The sequence below is a fragment of the Acanthochromis polyacanthus genome, chromosome 10 (assembly GCF_021347895.1).
Source record: "Acanthochromis polyacanthus isolate Apoly-LR-REF ecotype Palm Island chromosome 10, KAUST_Apoly_ChrSc, whole genome shotgun sequence".
NCBI lineage: Eukaryota > Metazoa > Chordata > Actinopteri > Pomacentridae > Acanthochromis > Acanthochromis polyacanthus.
Genome location: NC_067122.1, coordinates 25,709,911 through 25,733,282, shown reverse-complemented (window position 1 = coordinate 25,733,282; position 23,372 = coordinate 25,709,911). Strand labels below are relative to the sequence as shown.

At 41.7% G+C, this 23,372-nt stretch overlaps 1 protein-coding gene across 1 annotated transcript; it reads left to right on the top strand.

The window, feature by feature from the left end:
- adam19b (ADAM metallopeptidase domain 19b) lies at window positions 1-23,242 on the top strand. Its single transcript, XM_022221958.2, has 23 exons — window positions 1-403; window positions 632-747; window positions 853-923; window positions 10,923-11,001; window positions 11,211-11,287; window positions 12,954-13,155; window positions 13,285-13,350; window positions 15,210-15,281; window positions 15,389-15,555; window positions 15,763-15,847; window positions 16,090-16,229; window positions 16,365-16,542; window positions 16,616-16,705; window positions 17,571-17,766; window positions 19,586-19,694; window positions 19,781-19,997; window positions 20,198-20,275; window positions 20,741-20,849; window positions 20,937-21,066; window positions 21,146-21,248; window positions 21,334-21,663; window positions 21,744-21,841; window positions 21,927-23,242. Exons 1-23 carry the CDS (start codon window positions 259-261, stop codon window positions 21,931-21,933), a joined length of 2,865 nt encoding a protein of 954 aa, XP_022077650.2. The 5' UTR covers window positions 1-258; the 3' UTR covers window positions 21,934-23,242.
- The last annotated feature ends 130 nt before the right edge of the window (window positions 23,243-23,372 follow it).

The window sequence follows — 23,372 nt, the reverse complement described above, 5'->3', positions numbered from 1 at the left end:
CGTTGCTCAGCTGGTTCATCTTTTCATCACATCCTGGCTTGCGTTGCCTCAGCTCGGTGTCCCTCTGAGGGGAGGGGTCGGTAACGAGGCAGGGATGTGCGCCCCGCGGTCTGCCAGCATCTCGTTCAGTCTAACGGCGACGGCTCATCGTGATGTCTCACCGGCAGATCCATCCGATGTGAACCGACCCGGGCTGCTCTGTTCTTGCACATTTATGTCTCAGTTCAGCGATTTCAATCGGAGCATTTTGCTTTTAGAATGCGTCCTGGAGCGCGTCCTCCTCCTCCTGCGCCTCTTCGTCCTCTTCTTCTTCTGCTCGATGCTGCGCGGTCCTCACTGTGTTTCATAGCTTTCCTGCACTGTGTCAAGGCTGCTGCTGTATCTGAAGGCGCTGTTTACAATGGTAAGTGTGTGTCGATGACTGACATTACGGTTTCTTCTCGCGACAGATCGATGCTGCCACGCATTTGGATGCATTCTTCTGTTGAAATGCAATGTTGCACCACGTGTTTGTTGGGCATGCATCAGTATTTATGCCTCTACTGTAACGAATGCAGCCAAAAATAACCCACTGAAGGTACGTTATGTTGTGTTTTTGCCACGTCTTCCTTCATTTCCTTTTGTTTTGCAGCTGGAGAGAACGCACAGGATTCACAGAGGAGCATCCTCCAGCACGTACAGAGTTATGAGATTACTTATCCCATCTGGCTGCATCCTCTCAGACACAAGAGGTCTGCCAACAAAGAGGTGAGTCTTTGTCATTCATTTTATTAAAGAAATAAATACTGAAAAACATGAATCAGCTCAGTGGTGATGTGAGGTGCTGTCTCTCTTTGCTTGCCTTTCTTCCAGCACCCAGCAGAAGAACAGGTTCTGATCTCAGCTGAGGGCCGGGAGCTCAGACTACAGCTGCAGAAAAATGAGTGAGTAACTTAAATGCATCACATGTCCTTTATTTTTCATGCAAAAGATTGAAGTAGTAACTTTCCTGGCAATTTTTTCCATTTTAGAGAGGTGTAATTGTGAAAAAGCTAAACTTCCATGTGATTCTATCACAGAACATTAGCATTGCCACATCCTTTTAATAATAATAGTTTTTATTAATGGAGCACTTTTCAAAATCCAAGTTGCTTCACCAGGCAGCAAAATAAATCAGACAAGTCTGAGAATCATCAGAATTTAAAACGTGATGCACAAAAAGTCCAAACGGTAAAAATATTATTGCAAGAAATAAAGGGCCATCCAAAGAAAATGAAAACTCAACCAAAACAGAAAAAAAGTATGTTTTAAGACATGACTTAAAAGAGACCACTGACTCAGCCAACTTGATTTCTTCAGGCAGATCGCTTAGAAGCCTTTTGGCCCCGACTGCAAATGCTCAGACTCCTTTAGACAAAACACCTGAAAGATCAGAAATATAGCAAAGAGAGAAGCCATGAGGAGCCTTACTTGGTACAATCTTAAAGTGTATCTTCAAACACAAACAGCACAAACAGATTAAACCAGGAGTGATGTGCTCCCATTTTTTTCTTCTGATTAATCTGGTCATCCTTCAACATGATGCCCCGGCTACAGCCCTGTTTGTTTGACCAGATGTTAGCCGTCACAGACGCATTTATAAGGTCAGTGCCCCCATGGGTGCCGAGAGGGGGATGAAGGGAGGAAAGAGGGCGATGGTTTCGGACAACAGTGACCTGACACCCGATCTGTGTGCCTTGGGCAAACAGGAAGAGAGATTGTGCTTGTGCACCTAACATCCTGTAATCTGATGGAGCGGTTCCTGTCCAGTAACAATGGGATGGGGATAGGAAGGGAGAGAAGTATCTCACCCGTTTATTAGACAGTGTGGAGGGGGGAATTCTGCAGGTCCTGAGATATCGGTGATGACAACAGAGCTGTGGTTTATCACTTTTGGAGAGGAGCCAACGCACAAGTGGGCTGGGAAGCTTTTATGAACATTAGAAATGAAGTCCATTTTTACCCTCCGGCGTATGAAGCCTCTGTCATTCATTCACAGGCACATCCACACTAACAAACCGTGACTCCAGTGTGTCTGACTGACTGTCCCCTGAGGGATTTGCCCCCCTGCTCTGCCCTGACCGGCAGGTGGTCATGCTGTTAGATTTCCTCCTGGGCGAAGAATTTTCATCTATCACAAACTGTCTGTGCATGTGTGGTGGGAGAGAAAATAGAGGAAGGGATGACAGAAAGTTGATTTGTGTGGTCTGAGATAGCTGTATTAAAACTTTTACACTTCTTCGGCATGAGTTGGGGGTGTGTCTGTTACAAGGAATCTTTACAAACAGTTTTAAGAGGAAATCTATTGCTGTAGAAAAAATCGATTCTCTTTGCTAGTTAGCATGAAAAATATATTTTGAAATCATTTTTGTGCAACTTCTCATTTCTATTGGAACAGGAAAGGTGTGAGCATTGCTTCAGTGGTGCCAGTTACTATTGCTACATTTAAATAAGAGTGCAGTGGGGTGGGAAAGTTACTGTTTAGAAAAGGTGACTCATAGAAAGTGAAACAGTAGTGAACTGCTAGTATTAGTAGATGGTAGTTGTAGTATTTGCATTATTCTCAAAAATAGTGAATTTTGATAATAATACAAACATGTTGGGATAAAAATGGATACTTTCTATTAAATACACGTTTTTAGTATGAATTCTTTTATGTACTCTGCCTGAGTGCTACAGTACATTGATCTGGAAAACTTGTAAATATTAGTTATTACTCCGCCAAGGAACGCGACAGGGTTATGTGACGATCGGCATACGTTTGTCCGTCTGTCTGTCTGTCTGTTAGCAACATTACTCAAAAACAGATTTGGCAGTGATGCAGCTTTTAGTCTAGATCCATGGATTTGTTCAAGATTTCTGTATCATTGCGAGATAGCAGCACGGCGTCACTGTAACTATGACAACGAGTGAACACTACATCAGCTGCCTGCTGACGATCCCGATTGTGATCCTACAACAAGTTCACCACAGCGGACTTATCATGACTTATCCATCAGAAATGATACAAGGAACAGTTGAGTGAATTGTGGGGGTGTTTCCGAGTTCCATCAATTCCCACCGCCCGCTACATATGTATGTCACGCAATTCTGTATCTGTATATAACATACACATGTATAACACACGCCTGTGCTCAATGCAACGTCATTTTGTTTGTGGGTGCATTTACATTAAATGCCCACATTCTATGTTACCATGATTTCTGATCATCAATAACTAATAAACAAATGCTGCATTTCTACAAAAAATGCTGCATTTCTGACAATGCCATATGGGGGAGTGAACAGCTTTGGTGGAGTACTGCGCTCTCTGACTGCTTTTCTAGTTGTTTCTGTGTTCCATTTACCTGAGATTTTCCCATTAATACTTGCTAGTATGTCATCATTCACTCATGGGTGATGTAAAAATCTGTTTTATAGTGAGTTTTAGATTTTTATCTTTTTCTGTTTTGGTAAAATTTTAAGCACATTTTAAAGCGTTACAATAGAACAAGTTAATGGAAAGGGCAAAATTTGAAATTTTCTATCTCCCTTCTCAGGAGATAGAAACACTTTTTTAGAATAAATTCTCACACACAAACACATTTGGCTCTCAGTTGATCAGCTGTTTACGATTCTTCCAAAACCAACTGACACAAAATAACTTTCTTAAACTCCTCAAGACTTTTGCATGATTTTTCTCTTGTAAACTGACAACATTTTGTGTGTGTTCCTTTTTCTTTCTTTTTTTTCCCCGAAGCTTGTCCATGAGTCAAGGGTAGCCAGATGGCACTACACTACCTAATTTATTCACTCCAAAGTAGTTAATGAAAATATATTTTTTCTTTTTTTCTTTTTTGGCAACCTTTAAAATGTTTGTTACAAATTCTCTATACAATTATACTGAAACACAACTAGTCAGTGACTAGCTGGTGAACTGGTATTTCAAAGTATTTCCTTCAAATCTTGGAAGACCAAAAACAGAGCAAAATGAGAATGAATACTAGACATAGATACACCATGTGGTAAAATCTGCATTCTTTCTAACAGTCAGCAGGGGGCGACTCCTCTGGTTGCAAAAAGAAGTCAGATTGTATAGAAGTCTGTGAGAAAATGACCGTACTTTTCACTTGATTTTTGACTTCAGTAAACTTTTTCCTGATAGGTTTATGGTCTCAATAGTTAGTTTCATGTCTTCTACATTGCAGCATGGTGTTTATTTGTAAATTATGGTCCAATTTAGAGTAAAATAGGGGATATAGAAGGGTTTTGTGGGGTCACATGCAGAGACAAAGTTGGCAACAACCAGAGTCCATACTTGAAGCTTAAAAATGATATTTCATAAACCACGAGATGATTGATGTTACAGTGACTATATTTTTTAAAATTTAAAATCTATCAGCTATAAATGTTGCTTTATTCCTTTGAATTATGTAGACAGCTGTTTGACATTTGACATTAAAAGGTGAAGATATGTCAGAAAATCACATTACAAAGCAACTGCAAGTTTAATTTAACAAGTTGTACCACTTCAACACCATGATATTGGTTTTGCTTTCTTAGAACTGCCCATAAGCTTCAGCGCTCCATATTTGTTCCTCAACAGAGAATCTCATACTGGGTTACTATGTTGTGATTGTTGACCTAATGTGGAGACACAGCTGACTGCGTGAGATTACAGGCCGAAGGCTGAGGAAGACAGCAGTTTGTGTCAGAGAAGATTAATGTTGAAATTTTGGAGATAAGCCAGAGAAAATGCTGCCAGCGTCCACCCCCGTGTCCTCATTGCACCTACAGCCGTGTTACTCGGACAGTCGGCAGACCGGGGAGAAACCTAAGTAGCTGCGAGGTGATCTTCATGTCTACTTTGTGTTTACCCCCTGCAACATGTTACATCTGTTTTTCAACAGATGTCCTCCTTTTAATCGCAGTGCACTTCATCGGCTTTTCACTATAATGCATCAGTTAATCAAAACAGGACCGTGAATGTTTGCGGACATGAGTACTCCCAGTGGCTGCAGTCCAGACTCAATCCATTTCTGTCCTCCCTTGTCATGCTTGTCAAGGTGTGTGTGCATAGATCTTTTTTTCTTTGGTTTGGACTTCATCAGCATGGGTGTGTATGTGTGTCTGCCTGAGCTTTTATCTTAATGAGCGCTGCACCCGCAGAGGATTGATTCAGTTAAGAGCCAAGCAAGGGCCAGAGAGTGTGCTGACTCAGAGAGCAGGAAAAGGGATGTAAAAACAGAGCAAGAGGGGGAGGAAACTGTGGAAGAAAGTGAATGATGGAGTGCAGGAGAAGGGTTGAGGTGAGAAGAGTCATGCAAAGAGGAAAGTAGAGACAGTAGGGGTCAGTTTGGGTGTGAGTTATATCCATGTGGTTCAAATCTGAATCGTGTGGATGTTCTCGCTTCCTCCTCTGCATGACTTTCCCTGCTCTCCTGTTTAATGGCCTTCCTGCACACCCTTAAGTGCATGAACCAGAATTAAGCACTCCCTCGGGTAATGCGCACAGTATTGTTTCTCCTCTCCTTTCCTTCTCCTCTTGTCTCCTCTCCTCACCCCATATCTCTTCCACTGCCTGGCTTAAAAACGAGTGCCTCGGTTCTTTCTCATTTCTTTCCTTCCCCTCACCTCGTCTGACATTCCCCAGGGCTCCAGGACAAATATACATCTCCTACGCGCTCTCTGCGGTCAGGGTTTTGGGAGACTGTGGCCACACGCAGACAGATGACACGCACTGATAAACTTTTTGCACATTGCAGCCCCCAAAAGAACACAAATACGACTTAAAGCACCGATCTGATGGATTGCAGGTCCAGGGAGCGGAGAGCAGGGGATGCGTTCGCTTTGTCCTTGTTTCCCTCGTGTCTATGTTTAGTCTCACAGTGGCACAATCTTGTCTGCTTAGATGTTACGGTGTAGGCCTTGTGTTAGCCTCCATGAGCGCCTCGCTAGCCTCCCTTCACAGTAAAAGCCTCTTCATCATCTGTTGCTGAGCGGCGCTTCGACTTTGCATCAGCCGTCTCCCTCCAACCCTGTGTGGTGATGTCATCCGATACTATGAGAGAATGCGACCCACTGACCCCAATGCATTACCCCGCATCCCATTCTCTCCCCTCTCTTCACTATCTCCAAAGTACATTAGCATTACTCCCCCACCCCGTCTTTTTTCTTTCTTTCTTTCTCCTCCTGAGGATGAACCGAGCCTTTGTCTCGGCCTCACTGGCAGACAGTCCTGATTCAGCTCCTCAATCACAGCGTCTGTCCGGACGCTGGACGACATCCAAACGTTTTTGAGCGCTCCCGCCATCGCATAGAGCATTTTTACAGTCGTGATTTGAAAGCTTTCACAGTATTTACCAGAATTACAATTAGGCATAAAGCTTTGTGGTCTTTCAGAAGTGTTGCTGCGGAGTTTCACACTCGTTGACCCCAAGACTTGGCAATGACGTGAAGTTTACGTCTCCTGTTGCTGGCCAAGTTAAGACTGAGATTGGGATCGGAAATGAGTGGAGAAACAAGCTTTTTGGTGATTTTTATATCCAAGAACGGGATTTTTTCCACTTCCATTCATCACAGGCATTTAGGCATTTTGTATGTGAAGCTAAATTTAATTGTTGATCAAACAATGAATCCACAAAAAATGTATATTATTAATATAATATAATTATTATTAATAATGAATAATTGGCATTTGTCAAGCAGAAATTTTAAACATTTGCTTGTTCCATATTGTGGTGCTTTAATGCAAGCGTGACAGATTTTTGGACATTTTTGAGTGTATGCACATGGATATTCATACACAACTACAACTGGCTCCTGTACTAATCATGACAAATTCACAAACAAACATAACTTTATCTGTCAATTCAAACTTAATCCCAGTCGTGTGTTTGGTGCAATCCAAAGGCTTAACTCGGTAAAAGAAGATTCCTGTTGGTTCAAAAAAAAAATGCAGCTAAGAAACTGACTAATATCACAACAATCTTTACATTACGGATTTCCTAATCTTTCACCACGGAGCTCATGATCCATTTACGAGAACAATTTGCATTTATTTCATTACTCTGTACCTCTATGCCAACTTCTGGAGACACTGATTAGTCAAAATGAAACTCATCAGTTGGGTCACACCTAGGAGTTGTTTTTTTTGGTGGTTTTTGTGGTTGTTTCTCGGCGCTTTGTTCATCTTTCATTCAGTGTGCAGCTACAACTGATGTTACAGAAATTATTTAGCTGTATGTGTAAGTAGCTGTGATATTTACATAAGTAATGTTTGACCGTACTCAACCTTCAGTGGACCCGACGGTAGCTGCACCAGGATGTCAACTTTTCATTAAAATTCATAGTGTCATGGTTATCCTTTAAGTGGTGATTTTATGGCTGTGTTAATGGCATGTTGTGTCTACATGTCACACAGTGGCAGGTTATATAGCCGTACATCTACTAGTGTACACACTCTGTGATCCCTAAGGACTAGTAAGTCAGCACAGTTTAGCTCAGAAATAGAGCTGCTGACTGGCACATGAGGATAAGCAAGAACCGAGGAGTCATTATGTGTTTCTCTCATGGAAGAAGTGATTGCCCTTCTTGTATAATGACTGTGGAAAAACAGCAGGGTAAAAGTTCAGTCAATCACCAGCTATTCTGCCATTAATTCTGCCCTGTTAGAGCGACAGAGAGGGTGACAGAGATGAGAAAAGAGTGTGATGGGAATATTTAGTAAGCTAGAGAAGCTGGAAAACTATAGAGGAAGGCCAGATATAAATGAGGTTAGAAGGTCAAATCCGAACATGGCGGGGGTTACCCTGTTTAGGGTGACATCAGCCGGATACATTCCCACCAACTGATCATTTTTAAGTCCTTTCCAAGACTTGTATGAGAACGCACAGCCTTTCCTCCCAATGAGTCAAAGACAGTTTAAAGGACGAAGCAGACGTCCTCCGTCTTTGACTTGCTTTGTTGCAGATCGCATCAACAGTCTGTCATTGTTTCAAGTGGCTTGTCTCCCTCAGGGCATCTGATGGGAGAGAAAAGAAAAATTCCCATCATCCCTTCACTTGTCTTCATCATCCTTGAAAGAAACAGTCTGACATTTTGGGAAATTTGGCCTTCTTAAAGATGGTTAGATAGAGATGCTGCTCTCATGACTGTATGAGAATCTGAAGCTAGAGGCAGCTGAGTTTCAGAGCAATGTTGCATCAATGCTTTTTGACATCAACCAAACACCGTTAAAGTCCACACAACCATTCCACATCTCACACTAAAACCAACCACAGCTCATGAGTTGATGTGGCATGGGTCATAAGATCGCCAGGGAGCTTAAGATTAATAATAGAATTATGATAATAACGATGCGTCCCTCTACAGCTGAATGACCAGCAACCGTCCGATGGTAGAACAAACTTTACTTCTGAGCATGGGTGATAAAACAAAGAGGAGTTGTTATCTTCTTACAGTTTTTGGGGGGAATTCTTATTTATAATATCTATTTTTTTTTTTTTATTTTATCTGCAACATCTCCCAACAGCAAACCACACAGAGTTCTGCTGCTGGGGGATCTGAACAGTCAAAAACATTAACATACTTAGCATGAAGGCTGGAAAATAAGGGAAACGTCTAGTCTGCCTACCTGCACCTCTAAAGCTCATTAATTAAGCTGATAAATGTCATTTGGGTGACATGCACAAGAATTTGTCAAGTCACTGTGACAAGATATAAACCCAAAGGAGCTCTTCACGCATCCATTTCATGAGGCAGATTTGTTAGAGAGGGATGAGCACAACAAGCAGGTTCAAATAGACCCACATACACTTCCAAAAATACTTTTATTAGTGCAGTGTTTGAGTGCTAGGCCTTCATTAGGCATTTGTAGCCCTGAAGCATTTCACCAATGAATGTATCTTTGCAAGTTAGACAGACTGTGACCAGATGTACGATAGTTTTACACATTATCCCACTGATAGGTTTAGCAGTTTTGCATTTTTGTTTTTATTCATAGACAGATGATGCTGTGTTTAAACTGAAGAGCTGCAGAGGTGCTGGTAGGTGGATTTTGATACCTTTGGACAGAGAAGTTTAATGCTAGATTGTCAGCTCTTGGCTGAGAGAATGTTACAGACATTCTTCCACAACTTGCAGCAAGAAATCAAATAAACATATTTTTTGAAGAATTGACGTATTAGTTTTATATGTGAGTGGAACAGTGGAGCAGAGTTTAACACTGTCGTCTCACAGCAAGAAGAATCTGGGTTCAACCCATTTGGTTACTGAGGAAACCTCGGTTCCCTGAAGAGTGACCGAGGTATCTCACCACACTGCCATGATTGTATGCAGAACTTAAAAGAAAGACGTTGAGAATGCATGGCCAGGGATGGTTTTGTAGGGGTGCAGGAGACCCATTGTTACTTCAGGTGATTGGTTTGTTCTTGGACAGTGGAACCTCTGTGATTGGTGATTGGTTCCCATAGTGACACAGTGAGCGAGGAACCACTGGTCAGCTTACTGTGTGGAGTTTGCATGTTCTCCCTGTGTCTGCATTGGTTTTCTCAGAGTGCTTTAGCTTCTTCCCAAAGGCCGAAGACATGCATGGCAGATTAACTGATGATTCCAAGTGTGAGTGTGAACTGGTCTTTCGCCCAACGTCAGCTGGGATAGATAACGGCAGATATAGCAGTGTGTTAATTATTACTGTTACCCCAAGGTAAAGCCACAAGATAATGAAATGGAAACTAAATGAAAACACATAATAGGTTAAAGGAAATCTGTAGCATCCTAGTTTCATCTCAAGTTAGTTCAAGTCGTATTGACTGCTTCAACCAGCCTCAGCAGATACATGTGTTTTTCTGCAGCTTGACTTCACGACAGCTGCAGCCCCTTTGATGGATCTGAGTTAGTGATGAGAGGAGATTTAGAAAGTTGGAGCGAAAGAAAACCAGCTGGGAGGCAGGCAAAGTTTATGAATGAAAACAGGAAGAATGGATTGAGGCAGGGTTGGAAGTAGAAAGACAGGAAAACAAGCGTGAAGATTTGGCGCAGAACAAACACACTCACTCAGATATACATAGACACAGATGGAGAATAAGATTTATAGAATGTTTTACCTAAATCAAATTAAGGCTGCTCCAGATAAGTGCATGCTGGCCTGATTTATCAGTCTCTCCCATGCAATCTGTCTGGTCTTGTATGTATTGAGAAATTTCAATAGTGAAAAATCATGGAGAACTGATAGCCCTGTCAAACAAATGTGCTCTGGACATGCCAATAATTTAAAGTAACAGCACAGGAAAATTGTCATCTATTAGCTATACACTATGGGAAGTGAAAAGGTCCATGTGGGTTTTATTACCACACTTTTCCAAATTCTACTCTGTGTTTTCTTATCTCTGAGAGGATCTTTGAGGCTAAATCTTTAAAGCAGTTTGGCTTTGTAGGGTGTCTCTGTCAGAATGAATGTTTTATGAGCTGTGGGCTGCTGGAGAGAATCTGTCCTCTTCTGTCTCCACAGTTTCCTGCAGCTTTTACTTGTTATGTAGACAGTATATACATAGAAACGCTACCAGTCAAAAGTTTGGACACACCTTGTCATTTACTGTTTTTCTTTCTTTATTTGGCATGACTACTTACATTGTAGATTCTCACTGAAGGCATCAAACTATGACTGAACACATGAAATTATGTAGTAAACAAAAACGTGTGAAGTAAGTCAAATATTTTAGATTCCTCAAAATAGTCACCCTTTGCTGTCATTACTGCTTTGCACACTCTTGACATTCTCTCCATGGGCTTCATGGAATGGTTTTCACTTCTGAACTTTTGACTGGTAGTGTATATTTTACCATTACACCACTGTTCTGTTTCTGTTTCCATAGATTGAGTGTCATGTTTTCTGTTGTCCCTGAGTTTGTCTTGACTTTCCACAGGCAGCTGTTGGCCACTGGATATCAGGAAATATGGTACACGCCTGACGGAGTTCGCAAGTCCTCGTCTCGAGCCAAAACTGTAAGTCTATGAGACAGTTTGATATTTTTAAACTGCAGAGGATGGTTATAAATGATAATCGAAATAAGATGCAGTTGATTCAGTCCAAAGTAGGAGGATAGGACTTACATAAAACAGTTTTTTGAATAAAGGGCAGACTCTCTTACCACTGAATCACTCTGTTTGCCTACACAGAGAGCTGTGTGTTGAATTATGAATTTCCCTTCCAGGGACACTGTTTCTACCACGGTGAGGTTGTGGGAATGGAAGGTTCCAGTGTTGCTGTCAGCACTTGTTCAGGACTCAGGTAAAGAAAAACTTTAAAAAGCTGCCTAATATCTCGAATTGCTCCCAATGGCGAAAGAAATTTCTGAAGATTCTGAGAAGATTCTCCCATAAGACTAAATCCTTATATAAATAAAAAGCTATTCTGTGGTCTCAGAGTTCTTCAGCAAGAAGAGAAAACAGAAATAACATTTTTGGACTACCGATAAGAGGAGGTGGTTTGATATAGATTAGATTTTGCAGAGATAATGTTTAGAATTGTTCTTATTGCAAATGCATTTGCACTGCTCATTCAGTGAACTGAAGCTATTACCCCAGGAATGCAAATTTTAAAGCCTCAATTCATTTCCAGTGGCATACAAACATTTTGTGCCAACAAAAAACAAATTAATAGATTTTGTATGTAATTTCCTCATTATTGTCCCTCACTGATAAAGCACCTGTCTGTGTAATACGTGGTTCACTGTTGGTGGTTAACGTGCCAAAATTAAGGGGAAATTTAGTGAAAAATACTGAGTCATTTTCACAGCTTTGAGCATCAATACTTTTCTTGTCATTTTAACACACATGTATGCATGTTAAAAGCTTATTAGAGATGTTCCAAGAATAACTAATAAGTCACTAGGTTTCCTGTTTTCAGAGAGTCTAGTGGGTGTAGTGAGGTTTCTGTAGCCTTTCATCTGTGTTTCAGACATACGTGGGGCCTATGATGTCAGATCACTGCAGAAATGTAGCCCATTTACTTACGTGCCTACAGTAAATGTAATTCCTGATGGAAATAAAAATATTATTGGACTTAAAAGGTGTGCTGAAATTATGAGAGCTCATGAAGCTGATTTTGCACGTCTGAGTATTTTGTAACAACAGCCTGCACAACTGTTCAGCCTGTGATCAAACTGTGGCTGAATAAATATGGTGACAGGAAACACTTGTGTGTAGTATCTCATCCAGTCCAGTAGGTTAGTAGGTCATTGGCTCCAGAGTTGGTTCATTGAGTCCAGCTCAGTGTGGAGATCCTGTGTTTTCTCCTGATGTCGCTCCAGAGCAGCTGATGCTTCCTGCCGGAGACACTCTGAGAGAGGAGAGACCGGCAGCAGAGGAGGAACAAGCGAGTGCTGACAGAAATCGTGGCCATATGTGTGTTTTCGCGAGGTCATTGCTCTGCATCTGGAGGAGGGCGAGTGAATGAATACATCTTCCTACTAATGCAGATTCTCTGGAGGAATGCCAACACGGCATAGAGAGACACTGACATGTGGGCGCCTGACTTCTCCAGATGTTTTCTGCAGCTGCGTGACCCTCTGTTGTGTGTACGCTCGTGTGTTTGTGTATAGGCGTCTGCGCTCTTGAGTGGATTGAGAGAATTGTGTCTGTCCCAGCTGATCCTCATTTATAAACAGCAGTAAATCACCTGAGACACTCGTCCCTCAGCTCCCATCCATAAAATCCCAGCAGCCAAATAAAAAAAAAAATGATATGCAACCTCATGGTTTTCCTGTGTTTTGAAAATTCCTTTAATAATCTGTGAAAATTAGGTTTACTATGATGTTTTAAGGATTTATTATTAACAGTGTTTACAAAAAGAATATGCAGTAAAATGCTGACAGAAAGCCAACAAGATCACTGATGCGTATTGATTTCTTCATCCTGCCTGGATGGAACCATCAATAGTGCCTTTGTTTTCCCAGGGGACTGATTTCCCTGAACACAAGCATCAGCTACCTGATAGAGCCTCTTCCGGCTTCCGCGGATCCTCAGCAACATGCTGTGTTTAGAGCCGAAAGCCTCCACCTATCCAGGGGTAACTGCCTCCATCACCATGGCAACAGCGAGCATGAGGATGGGCTGAATGACTTCATCCATGGAATGATGTCACCGCGGAGCACGAGGGTGAGTTCAGGCAGGACAAACAGGAACATCCTCCTGGACAGGCTTTGCAAGCTCTGCACAAAGTGTGAGGATTTTCTGTCTGCAGTTTTTCTTTTTTTGTGTATTGAACTGTTTTGTTTCCATTTTCAGGAGAAAAGAGAACTGAGTCAGAATATGAAGTATGTGGAGCTTCTGATAGTGGCAGACAAGGCTGAGGTGAGGATGCAGTTATGTGAAGTCTAACTATAGTTTCATTTATAAATATAGTTTGTTTCTACCTTGTACAGTTGCTACCAAACTTAAATTTAGAGAACATACAGTGGTATGAAAAAGTATCTGAACCTTTTGGAATTTCTCACATTTCTGCTTAAAATCACCATCAAATGTGATCTGATCTTTGTCAAAATCACACATATGAAAAAACAGTGTCTGCTTTAACTAAAACCACCCAAACATTTATAGGTTTTCATATTTTAATGAAGATAGCATGCAAACAATGACAGAAGGGGGAGGAATAAGTAACTGAACCATCACATTTAATATTTTGTGCCCCCCCCCCTTTGGCAGCAATAACTTCAACCAGACGCTTCCTGTAGCTGCAGATCAGTCTGGCACATCGATCAGGACTAATCTTGGCCCATTCTTCTTTACAAAACTGCTGTAGTTCAGTCAGATTCCTGGGATGTCTGGCATGAATCGCTGTCTTGAGGTCATGCCACAGCATCTCAATGGGGTTCAAGTCTGGACTATGACTTGGCCACTCCAGAACGTGTATTTTGTTCTTCTGAAACCATTCTGAAGTTGATTTACTTCTGTGTTTTGGATCATTGTCTTGTTGCAGCATCCATCCTCTTTTTAGCTTCAACTGTCTGACAGACAGCCTCAGGTTTTCCTGCAAAACATCCTGATAAACCTTTGAATTCATTTTTCCATTAATGATTGCAAGTTGTCCAGGCCCTGAGGCAGCAAAACAGCCCCAAACCATGATGCACCCTCCACCATGCTTCACAGTGGGGATGAGGTGTTGATGTTGGTGAGCTGTTCCATTTTTCCTCCACACATGATGTTGTGTGTTCCTCCCAAACAATTCAACTTTGGTTTCATCAGTCCACAACATATTTTGCCAAAACTTCTGTGGAGTGTCCAAGTGCCTTTTTGCGAACATTAAACGAGCAACAATGTTTTTTTTAGACAGCAGTGGCTTCCTCCGTGGAGTCCTCCCATGAACACCATTCTTGGCCATTGTTTTACATATAGTTGATGTGTGCACAGAGATATTTGACTGTGCCAGTGATTTCTGTAAGTCTTTAGCAGACACTCTAGGGTTCTTTTTTACCTCTCTGAGTATTCTGCGCTGAACTCTTGGCGTCATCTTTGGTGAACGGCCACTCCTTGGGAGAGAAGCAACAGTGCCAAACTCTCTCCATTTGTAGACAACTTCTCTGACTGTCGATTGATGAACATCCAGACTTTTAGAGATGGTTTTGTATCCTTTCCCAACTTTATACAAATCAACAATTCTTGATCGCAGGTCTTCAGACAGCTCTTTTGAGCAAGCCATGGTGCACATCAGACAATGCTTCTCATCAAGACAATTCTTACCAGGTGTGTGTTTTATAGTGGGCAGGGCAGCTTTAAGCCACTCATCAGTGATTGGGCACACACTTGACTTACATTGTTTGGTAGAAATTGGTTTCAATAGCTCTTTAAGTCTCCTTAGGCAGAGGGTTCAGTTACTTATTCCTCCCCCTTCTGTCATTGTTTGCATGCTATCCTCATGGTTTTAGTTAAAGCAGACACTGTTTTTTCATCTGTGTGATTTTGACAAAGATCAGATCACATTTGATGGTGATTTTATGCAGAAATGTGAGAAATTCCAAAGTGTTCAGATACTTTTTCATACCACTGTACTAGCAGATTGCACCTTTCATCTGCAATTAGAGACAGCTGATGCAAATATAAAGCTAAATTTTACATCCTGTTTGTTATTTAAAGTGCAAGAAGTCCCCTTTTGGGTAGGTGTGATAGAAACCGTAGGTGTGTAGGTCTGTCTGACTCATTCATGTTGTTTGCAGTTTGAGAAGCATGACAGTGATCTCGAGAAGACCAAACTGAAATTACTAGAGGCAGCAAACTTAGTTGACAAGGTAACATCTGGTGTGAAACACTCAAAACCACAAACTATATTTCACCACGCCTATTTTTAGTCCTGACTGCTGAATTTCCTGCGCTCTGATTCTGTCCACACCAACAGTACTACAAGGCTTTGAGTATCCGCGTGGCGTTAATCGGTCTGGAGGTTTGGACCAGCCAGGACATGATCAGCGTGTCTGATAACCCACATGGCACTCTGGCAGCATTCCTGTCTTGGAGACGCAAACAGCTCCATGCTCTCCCCAACGACAACGCTCAGCTTATCACGTCAGTCGCTCTTCTTTCATCTCCCAGTAGTCTTCCTGTTTGTCAGTCCTCCCCTCCTCCTGTTTCCTTTAAACCCCCCCTGTCCCGTGGGGAAGATCGCTCAGTTGGTTCCATCTTCATTGTGCGAAATAATAATCGACACCAATTGTATCCCAGTGGGCTGCTGTCCAACTGGAACTAATTACAAGTGGCGTTTCTTGTCTCCAGGGGGAGGCCATTCCAGGGCACCACAATTGGGCTGGCACCTCTCAAAGCCATGTGCTCCGACTACCAGTCTGGTGGAGTGAACACGGTGAGAGATGTAAACAAACAGTAGTCCTGCACGTACATGAAATGGAAATTAAGATATTAGAATTATCCGCTTGCTGCAATCTAACAATTATTGCAAGGATGGTCGAATTAAGCTCTTTTATTTTGTTTTTTATGTTGCATTCCTGTGCCATATCGGTGTGCATGAAGACATACCAAAATGCATTGATTTCTTCTAATTTTACAGTCATCTTCTAAGAGTCAGCTCACTCCTCTGTTAAACAGGATCACTCAGAGTCAGCAGTCGGTGTTGCCGCCACCATGGCACATGAGATGGGCCACAACTTCGGTATGAGTCACGACAGTGCAGGCTGCTGCCAGGCGAGAGCTGAAGACGGAGGCTGTATCATGGCTGCTGCTACTGGGTATCAGGCACTAATTACCTGCCTAAAAACAATTACAGTTAAAAAATTAAGAGAAAAGAGATGAAGTATGAATTTAAAATATGATATTTGACTTGATTTGACTTGTTTCTGTGATTCTTCCCCTCCTCGCCCCAGGCATCCGTTTCCACGAGTCTTTAATGCTTGTAACATGAAGGAGCTGAAGAGCTACCTGAGCTCTGGAGGAGGGAAGTGTCTCTTCAACTTGCCAAACACCAGAGCAATGTATGGAGGGCAGCGCTGTGGTAACGGCTACCTGGAGGATGGAGAGGAATGTGACTGTGGAGAAGAAGAGGTCAGTGTTTTTCTATGTGCAGTGTTTGCTTGTTTTTCTCAGGTCTCTACAGTCTGTCACTCTGTGTATACAGGAGTGCACCAGTCCCTGCTGCAACGCCAGCAACTGCACCCTGAAAGCCGGAGCTGAGTGCGCCCATGGAGTCTGCTGTCAGAACTGCAAGGTAGAATCTCATGTTGATGGTCATGCATATACAAAACAAAAAAAACCTACCTGTTCTTACCAATAGATTGTTTGCCTACTTCTGTTCTAATTAAAATATGGCAAAAATTGAGGCTGATATATTGCACTTGTGGATCAATAGCATCATGAAGTAGCAACAAGAAAAAAGCACTCAGAGAGCGCAGTACTCTTGCCAAGGCTGCTCAGTCTTTGTATCATTTCCAACGGATGAAATCTTTAATAAAAAATGACCTTGCGCTGAGCACAGGCGTGTGTTATGCATGTGTGTGTTATGTACGGATACCGAATGACGTGACCTAAATATGTAGTGGGCGGCGGGAATTGATGGGACTCGGAAACAGCCCCACAATTTAATCAATTGTTCCTTGTATCATTTCTGATGGATAAGTCCCAATAAGTTTGCAGCCGTGGATTTGTAGTAGAATAACCATGGTGATCATCAGCAGGCAGCTGATGTAGCATTCACTTGTTGTCATGGTTACAGTGACTCTGTACCGCTATCTTGCAGTGATGCTAAAATCTTTAACAAATCCGTGGATCCAGACTATAAGCCGCATCACTGCCTAAATCTAATCAGGTGGTCCTTGTGTCATTTCTGACCTTCCCTGAAAATTTCATCCAAATCCGTTATACCGTTTTTGAGTAATGTTGCGCACAGACAAACGTACGCCGATCGTCACATGACTCCTTGGTGGAGTAATAATTTTTTTCAGTACAATATTGTCCTGATGTAAAAATGTAACTGTTAGGCCTGACCTATTGCAATTTCACAACCTTTCGGTATAACAGATTAAACGTGGGTACAATTCTCTCTTTTTTTCTCACCTTCTTGTCTCGTGGTGAAGCTGAAGAGCCCAGGTGTGCTGTGCCGTGCTCCCTCAGGGCCGTGCGACCTGCCCGAGTACTGTGATGGAAAGGCGGAGTCTTGTCCTGCTAATTTTTATCTGGTTGACGGTACATCGTGTGCTGGTGGGCAGGCGTACTGTTACACCGGCATGTGTCTGACCCTGGAGCAGCAGTGCCGGTCGCTCTGGGGACGAGGTGGGTAGACTGAATGCATGTTAGATGTAAAGTTTAGGTTCCAAAATGGGAAACAACATTCATTTTAATCACATATAGCATATATTACATAAAGAATGTGATGCAGGCAGGTAGGTAGTATACAGAGTTGTCAGTTTATTGAGTATACCTAACTATAACTGTTTTCTAATACACCCTTTGTCAGAGCACTAATGTTGGAAGAAGTATTCATAGCCTTTACTTAAATTGAAATGCAAATAGAGCAATGGAAAAATACTCCTTTACAAGTACAAGTTATATGCATGAAAATGAATTTGTAGGGATTTTTCTATCCAGTTTTAGTGTTTTTCTTAAACCATCAGTACACTCTTGTAGCATAACATAACCTCATTATGGGAGTCATTAGGGTTTGTTAAGTGCCCTAGTGGCCAGGTGTGAATGGGTTGTTATTCTGCACTGAAAAATAAATTGTTGAATAATAATGTTTTCCATGCATTTGTATCACTCAAAAACATGCATCTAATCAAACTCAGGTTTGACTCAAAAAAGGTTAAAAATCGTTTCACGCACAAAAAAAATTCACCATGCCGGGAGGGGTGAAGGCCATCGGGTCAGCCAGCCCTGCCAGCGAGGTGTCCCTTATTTATTTTTCAGGGAGTTGGCAACCCTACCAGCAACCATCACTCCTGTGTTCTAATGCTACATTGTGTTAGCTTATGGTGTTGAAAGGCTCATTGATGATTAGAAAACCCTTGTGCAGTTATGTTAGCTCACGAAGAAAAATGTGAGTTTTCATGGAAAACCTGAAATAGCCTGGGTGACCCCAAATGTATGAATGGTAGTACATCAGTATACACCAATATTCATACTAACACTCCACTTACTGACTCTGAAAAGGCTCAATATCTGCTATTAAAAGAATATATATATGTTGGTTTTCTCAACTAGGTTTATGGAGAGACATCGCCAGTGCAGTTTAAAAAAATCTAGATGTCAATGATGAGAGCAAATGTGATTTTTAATTAAGGTTCAAATAGAATAGCTTATAAAATTGTCCTCTAGAAAGTTGGTTTAGATGGCAAATGCTTCATATTTCAGAATATATACTTTTAGTTAAGCTGAATTAAGGAATTTACAAAGGAAAATGTGAGCCTATATCTGATTTTTCTGTACTTTCTGCCTTTTTTTAATTATAAAGGAACAGTTTGACAATAAAGGTTAGGACATTTGATTTAAATGAAGCCAAGCTTATTAACATTATTGAAGTAGTGTAAAAATATTCACAATAAATGTGGCATTTCATTTTAAAAGCAGTTAAGCACTCAGCCCTTTCCAGCTCTTGTTTCAGAAGATATATACCATTTTAAGGCACAGACATTCATGATCCCAGCCATGTAAACTATTTTAAAATACCAAAATCTAAACAATAGTTCCTCACTTTGTTGTAAAAGAATAGAAAAACAGTAGCTGTTTGTCTTTTATGTGATGCTCCTACTTGTTGAATCACTTTGTGCTGCTCACTGTTCCACAGTCCAATGAGCAAAATGCCTCCAAGCCTCTTGGTAAAAACCGGGGTGAATGTTAAGGGGTTAAAGACGAGTCCTCAGTGGCTCGTAGGATTAGGGATTGTTATTGGACAGCATCCATATTCATGGTTTGACCGAGCTTTCCTGGAGAGTCTTTGTAGTAACACAGGAGCCACATAGAACCATAAGGGATGCCATCTGGTCTCCATCAGGTGGTCACTGAACACACTGCACATGCTTTTCAGTGTGTGTTATTGTTTGGTTGTGTGGATGTATTTATATGCTTCTGTGCATTTTCTTCCCTTGAACTACAGATGGTCGTCCGGCCCCTGACCTGTGCTTTAAGAAGGTGAATGAAGCCGGAGACATGTACGGGAACTGTGGCAAAGATCTGCAGGGCAAATACAGGAGCTGCAAGGAGAGGTGAAGATCAGAACACCAACACGCTCGGTTCACTTTTGTTTATTCCTCCCTCATTTTAAGTGCATCTCTAATTCCCTTTGTGCCAGGGATGCTAAATGTGGCAAGATCCAGTGCTCGGCTTCCGCCTCCAAGCCCATTGAGAACAACGCTGTTCGCATAGAAACCACAGTCAGTGTGGGCAGCAGGAAAGTCCAGTGTCTGGGGACTCATGTGTACAAGCTTGGCCAAGGAGACGAGGAACCACAGAGTGATACTTTGGATCCAGGCCTGGTGATGACGGGGACAAAGTGTGGTGAAGACTCGGTGAGAGAATCTACAGTAGCGGCGAAGATTTTAGAATAAACTTCACTTTGCCTGGTTATTCTCATTTGCGAGCCTCTCCGATGTACATGAAGTAAATTCTGCTGCTCCTGTGAAGATGATTGATGATGTTTTCACTTAATGCTGAATAAGTTATGCCTCTCTGACCACCTCTCTAATGTTCTCCCTCTTTATATTAACAGATTTGCTTTAATGGAGAGTGCCGCAATGCATCTTTTCTCAGAGCCGATGAGTGCAACGCCAAGTGCCACGGACACGGAGTAAGTTTTGATGCTGTCAGAACCGGGATGTCAGTGTGATGGATTTCTCCGGACTTGTGGGAATGATTTGGCCGCTTGCCTGCAGTTACAGAAAGCTGGCAACCTAAGCGGTGGTGCAAGATCTATTTAAATCATTTGTCTAATTAAAAATAGCAACGCAAAAATCTAAAAATACTACAGTGAAAATTAAAGTTTGACATTTACAGGAGCTTGATCAGCAAAGTGTAGAAATAGTAAGAGGAGTTAAAGTAAATATTATGCAAAGTTGTACAGCTTTGCTCTCTCAAATATAGCAGCAAAAACTTTAAAACTGGATCTAAGCACACTTTATTTTGTTGCTTAGTTGCTTTTCATAACTTAAACTTGGTGTCACGTCTGCTTGGAATGAATCTGAAGCACGCCTGTATGTATCGTAGTTAGAATACATTTTGTAATTTTAATGGCAATATGTTCTTCTCTTCCCAGCTGTGCAACAACAACCATAACTGCCACTGTGACTCAGGCTGGGCTCCTCCTCGGTGCGACCAGAAGGGGTCAGGAGGGAGCGTGGATAGCGGACCCGTCATCAGCCACAGTGAGACTTATTTCTATGCAACAATTTCGACAGATTCCCTTTAAAATCCCTCTCTTTCCTGACTCTTTTCTATTTTTACTCCCATAGGCAGTCTCCTTCCAGTCCTGCTTGTTCTCCCTCTGGCTCTTTTTGTGATTTTGGCTGCTGTTGGACTTTGGTGCTGCTACAAACACAAACTGCGCCCACTCAAAGCATCTGCTCCACCACCAGTGCCAAAGTAAGTGCTTCTACAGCGCTAATAATACATCTAAATGATGGGTCTTTACTTCTGTTTCTAACTCTATTTTAATCCTCAGCTGTTCCGTACCTATCGAGGGGAAGCCTCTGCACACAGACGATAATGTCAATGGTCACACCAACCCAACATTTTTGCTAAAGAAACAGGACTCAAACCACCTGGTAATGAAGCCAACTCGTGAACTACACAGATGATGGCGTGACAGTAACGTAAGATCATTAAATTTCATGTTTTGCTCCTCCTCAGGGTAAAACTTCTCCACGGCCAAACGCATCTTGCCCAGCTCGGCCCAGACATGCTATCGTGCGACCAGCAGTGAAGCCTCCTCCGTTACCAGCATACGCTGCGGAGCAGAAAGAAAAAACTCAGCAGCCCCAGATCCAGCCTGCAGCTCCTCCTCAGAGACAGTACTCTCCTCAGGATTACACTCCTCCGCCTTTAAAGTCTGCCCAGGCTTCTCCACCTCTTTCAGGACCTTCTGTGGATCCCAAAAACCAGCCTTCAGCAATACCCAAAAACCGTCCAGAACCCCCAAGCAGACCTCCACCGCCCTGTCCTGTCAACAGACCATCAGGGGTAAATGCAGCTTGGACATATTTTTATGCAAAGACAGAAACAATGCTCACTAAAATGTCTAACTTTTTATTTTTACATAGGGACAGCAACATGGAAAAAGCCTGCAGGTGACCATGAATGCCCTGCAGAGAGGAAAAGCAGCTTTGGCTCCATCTGCTGGACAGAAAAAGCCAAACAGGTAAAATATTTGGTGCATTTTTTTCCCCCCGATAGCTCTTTATCTGCAGAAACTCCTCAGTAACTTCTCTTTTTCTTCTTTTTAGAGCCTAAACTAAGAGCTCAGGGAGGCACTGGGGACCACCACTTATATCCAACACTGCCTCACACTTTCAGCAGCTACAAAAACGTGGCACTGTGGGATAAGATGAATACTTGACACTGTATTTACACTGAGGTGCATTGTGGGGGAAAGTATATGAGTACAGCAAGTTACACAGAGGTCACAATGAGCATGTTTTAAGCCTAAGATTTAGGCTTAGTCAGTGTTTTGTAAATTAGCCCTACATGTGTCACGCTTTATTCACTTGAAACAGCCTGAGCTGTGAATTTAAGGGTTTTTTTTTTCTTATTGTCTCAGATTTTGGAAATGTGAAAATGTTCTGTGTGTGTCAGCGGTGTTGAAACACTGCTCCAGAAGTATTTATTCGCAAAGCAAAGAAAAATGAATGTTTACAGAGCAGCCTACGTACCAAACACGGTGCCTCGTAAAGCGCCTCAGCTACAAAGGGATATCTTATATTAAGAAAAGATGCCAATAGTGATGTTTCTTATGCTTCTTATGTGTGATTCAAAAAGGGATAACAGTGAGTTGGAGCTGGATTAATGGTAACCGGTAAAAACCCTACATGCATATGCATGCTGTAAGTATATGCTTAAAGATGAGAGATACATGTCTGATGTGTAGCAGGGGATGTGAGAGATTTTTGCAGTTTATATTTTTTTTATTTTTTTTATTTTATTTTGTTTTACTGTTGTAGTGTTGCACTTGTCATTTAATGGCCTGATGGCAGTAAAGGTGGCTGTTAAAAATCATGTTATCTTACCACAGAGTACCAACTGGTGAATATCACCTGTTAAACTTGCAGGAGCTGAGGTTTAAAGTGACATCTATCATTTTTCTTTTACTTCTATCATGATGACATTTTCTTTGTCTAAGGCAAAATTTTAGATAATTTCATGTTAAGAGCAAAAATGAAACATAGTGTTGTTAATATATTAGTTCAACATCACAAAATTGCTCCATAAATTTTGTCCAAATGCGTTACTAAAACTGATCTATCTGCACCGAATTTCCTTGATGCTACTCTATCTGAGAAGGTCATGCTTAATGACTGCAAGCTATGTAAAAGTGATCAATTTGGCATTATTATTATTATGATTATCATTAGGTACTTCTAAATACTGTGGTCTGTTTGACTGCTTTGGGAACTGTGATCTGTAATATAAGAATACAGTGTGTCAGCTGCCATGTTTCACCTTGTTGTCAGACCTATGCAAACACAGCGGCTGTGCAGCCCCGTGTGTCAAACTGGAATTCAAATGAACACAGTGAAAAATTAAAAAAAAAAAAGACTTTTTAGCTGGTTGGGTTGTCTCGTTATGTTTTATGATCTTTTTCATACTAACACTGTGCACTTTGTAGATCTAAGAGTTTTCTTAGCACGAGTAGAGTGAGTTGTACATTTTCCACATTATATTAGCGCTAACAG

Coding starts and splice junctions, on each gene's coding strand:
- adam19b (XM_022221958.2), top strand. CDS start 259: ATGCGTCCTGGAGCGCGTCCTCCTCCTCCTGCGCCTCTTCGTCCTCTT. Junction 17,767..19,585: donor CCGGTCGCTCTGGGGACGAG/GTGGGTAGACTG, acceptor CTTGAACTACAG/ATGGTCGTCCGGCCCCTGAC. Junction 21,067..21,145: donor GCTCCACCACCAGTGCCAAA/GTAAGTGCTTCT, acceptor TTTAATCCTCAG/CTGTTCCGTACCTATCGAGG.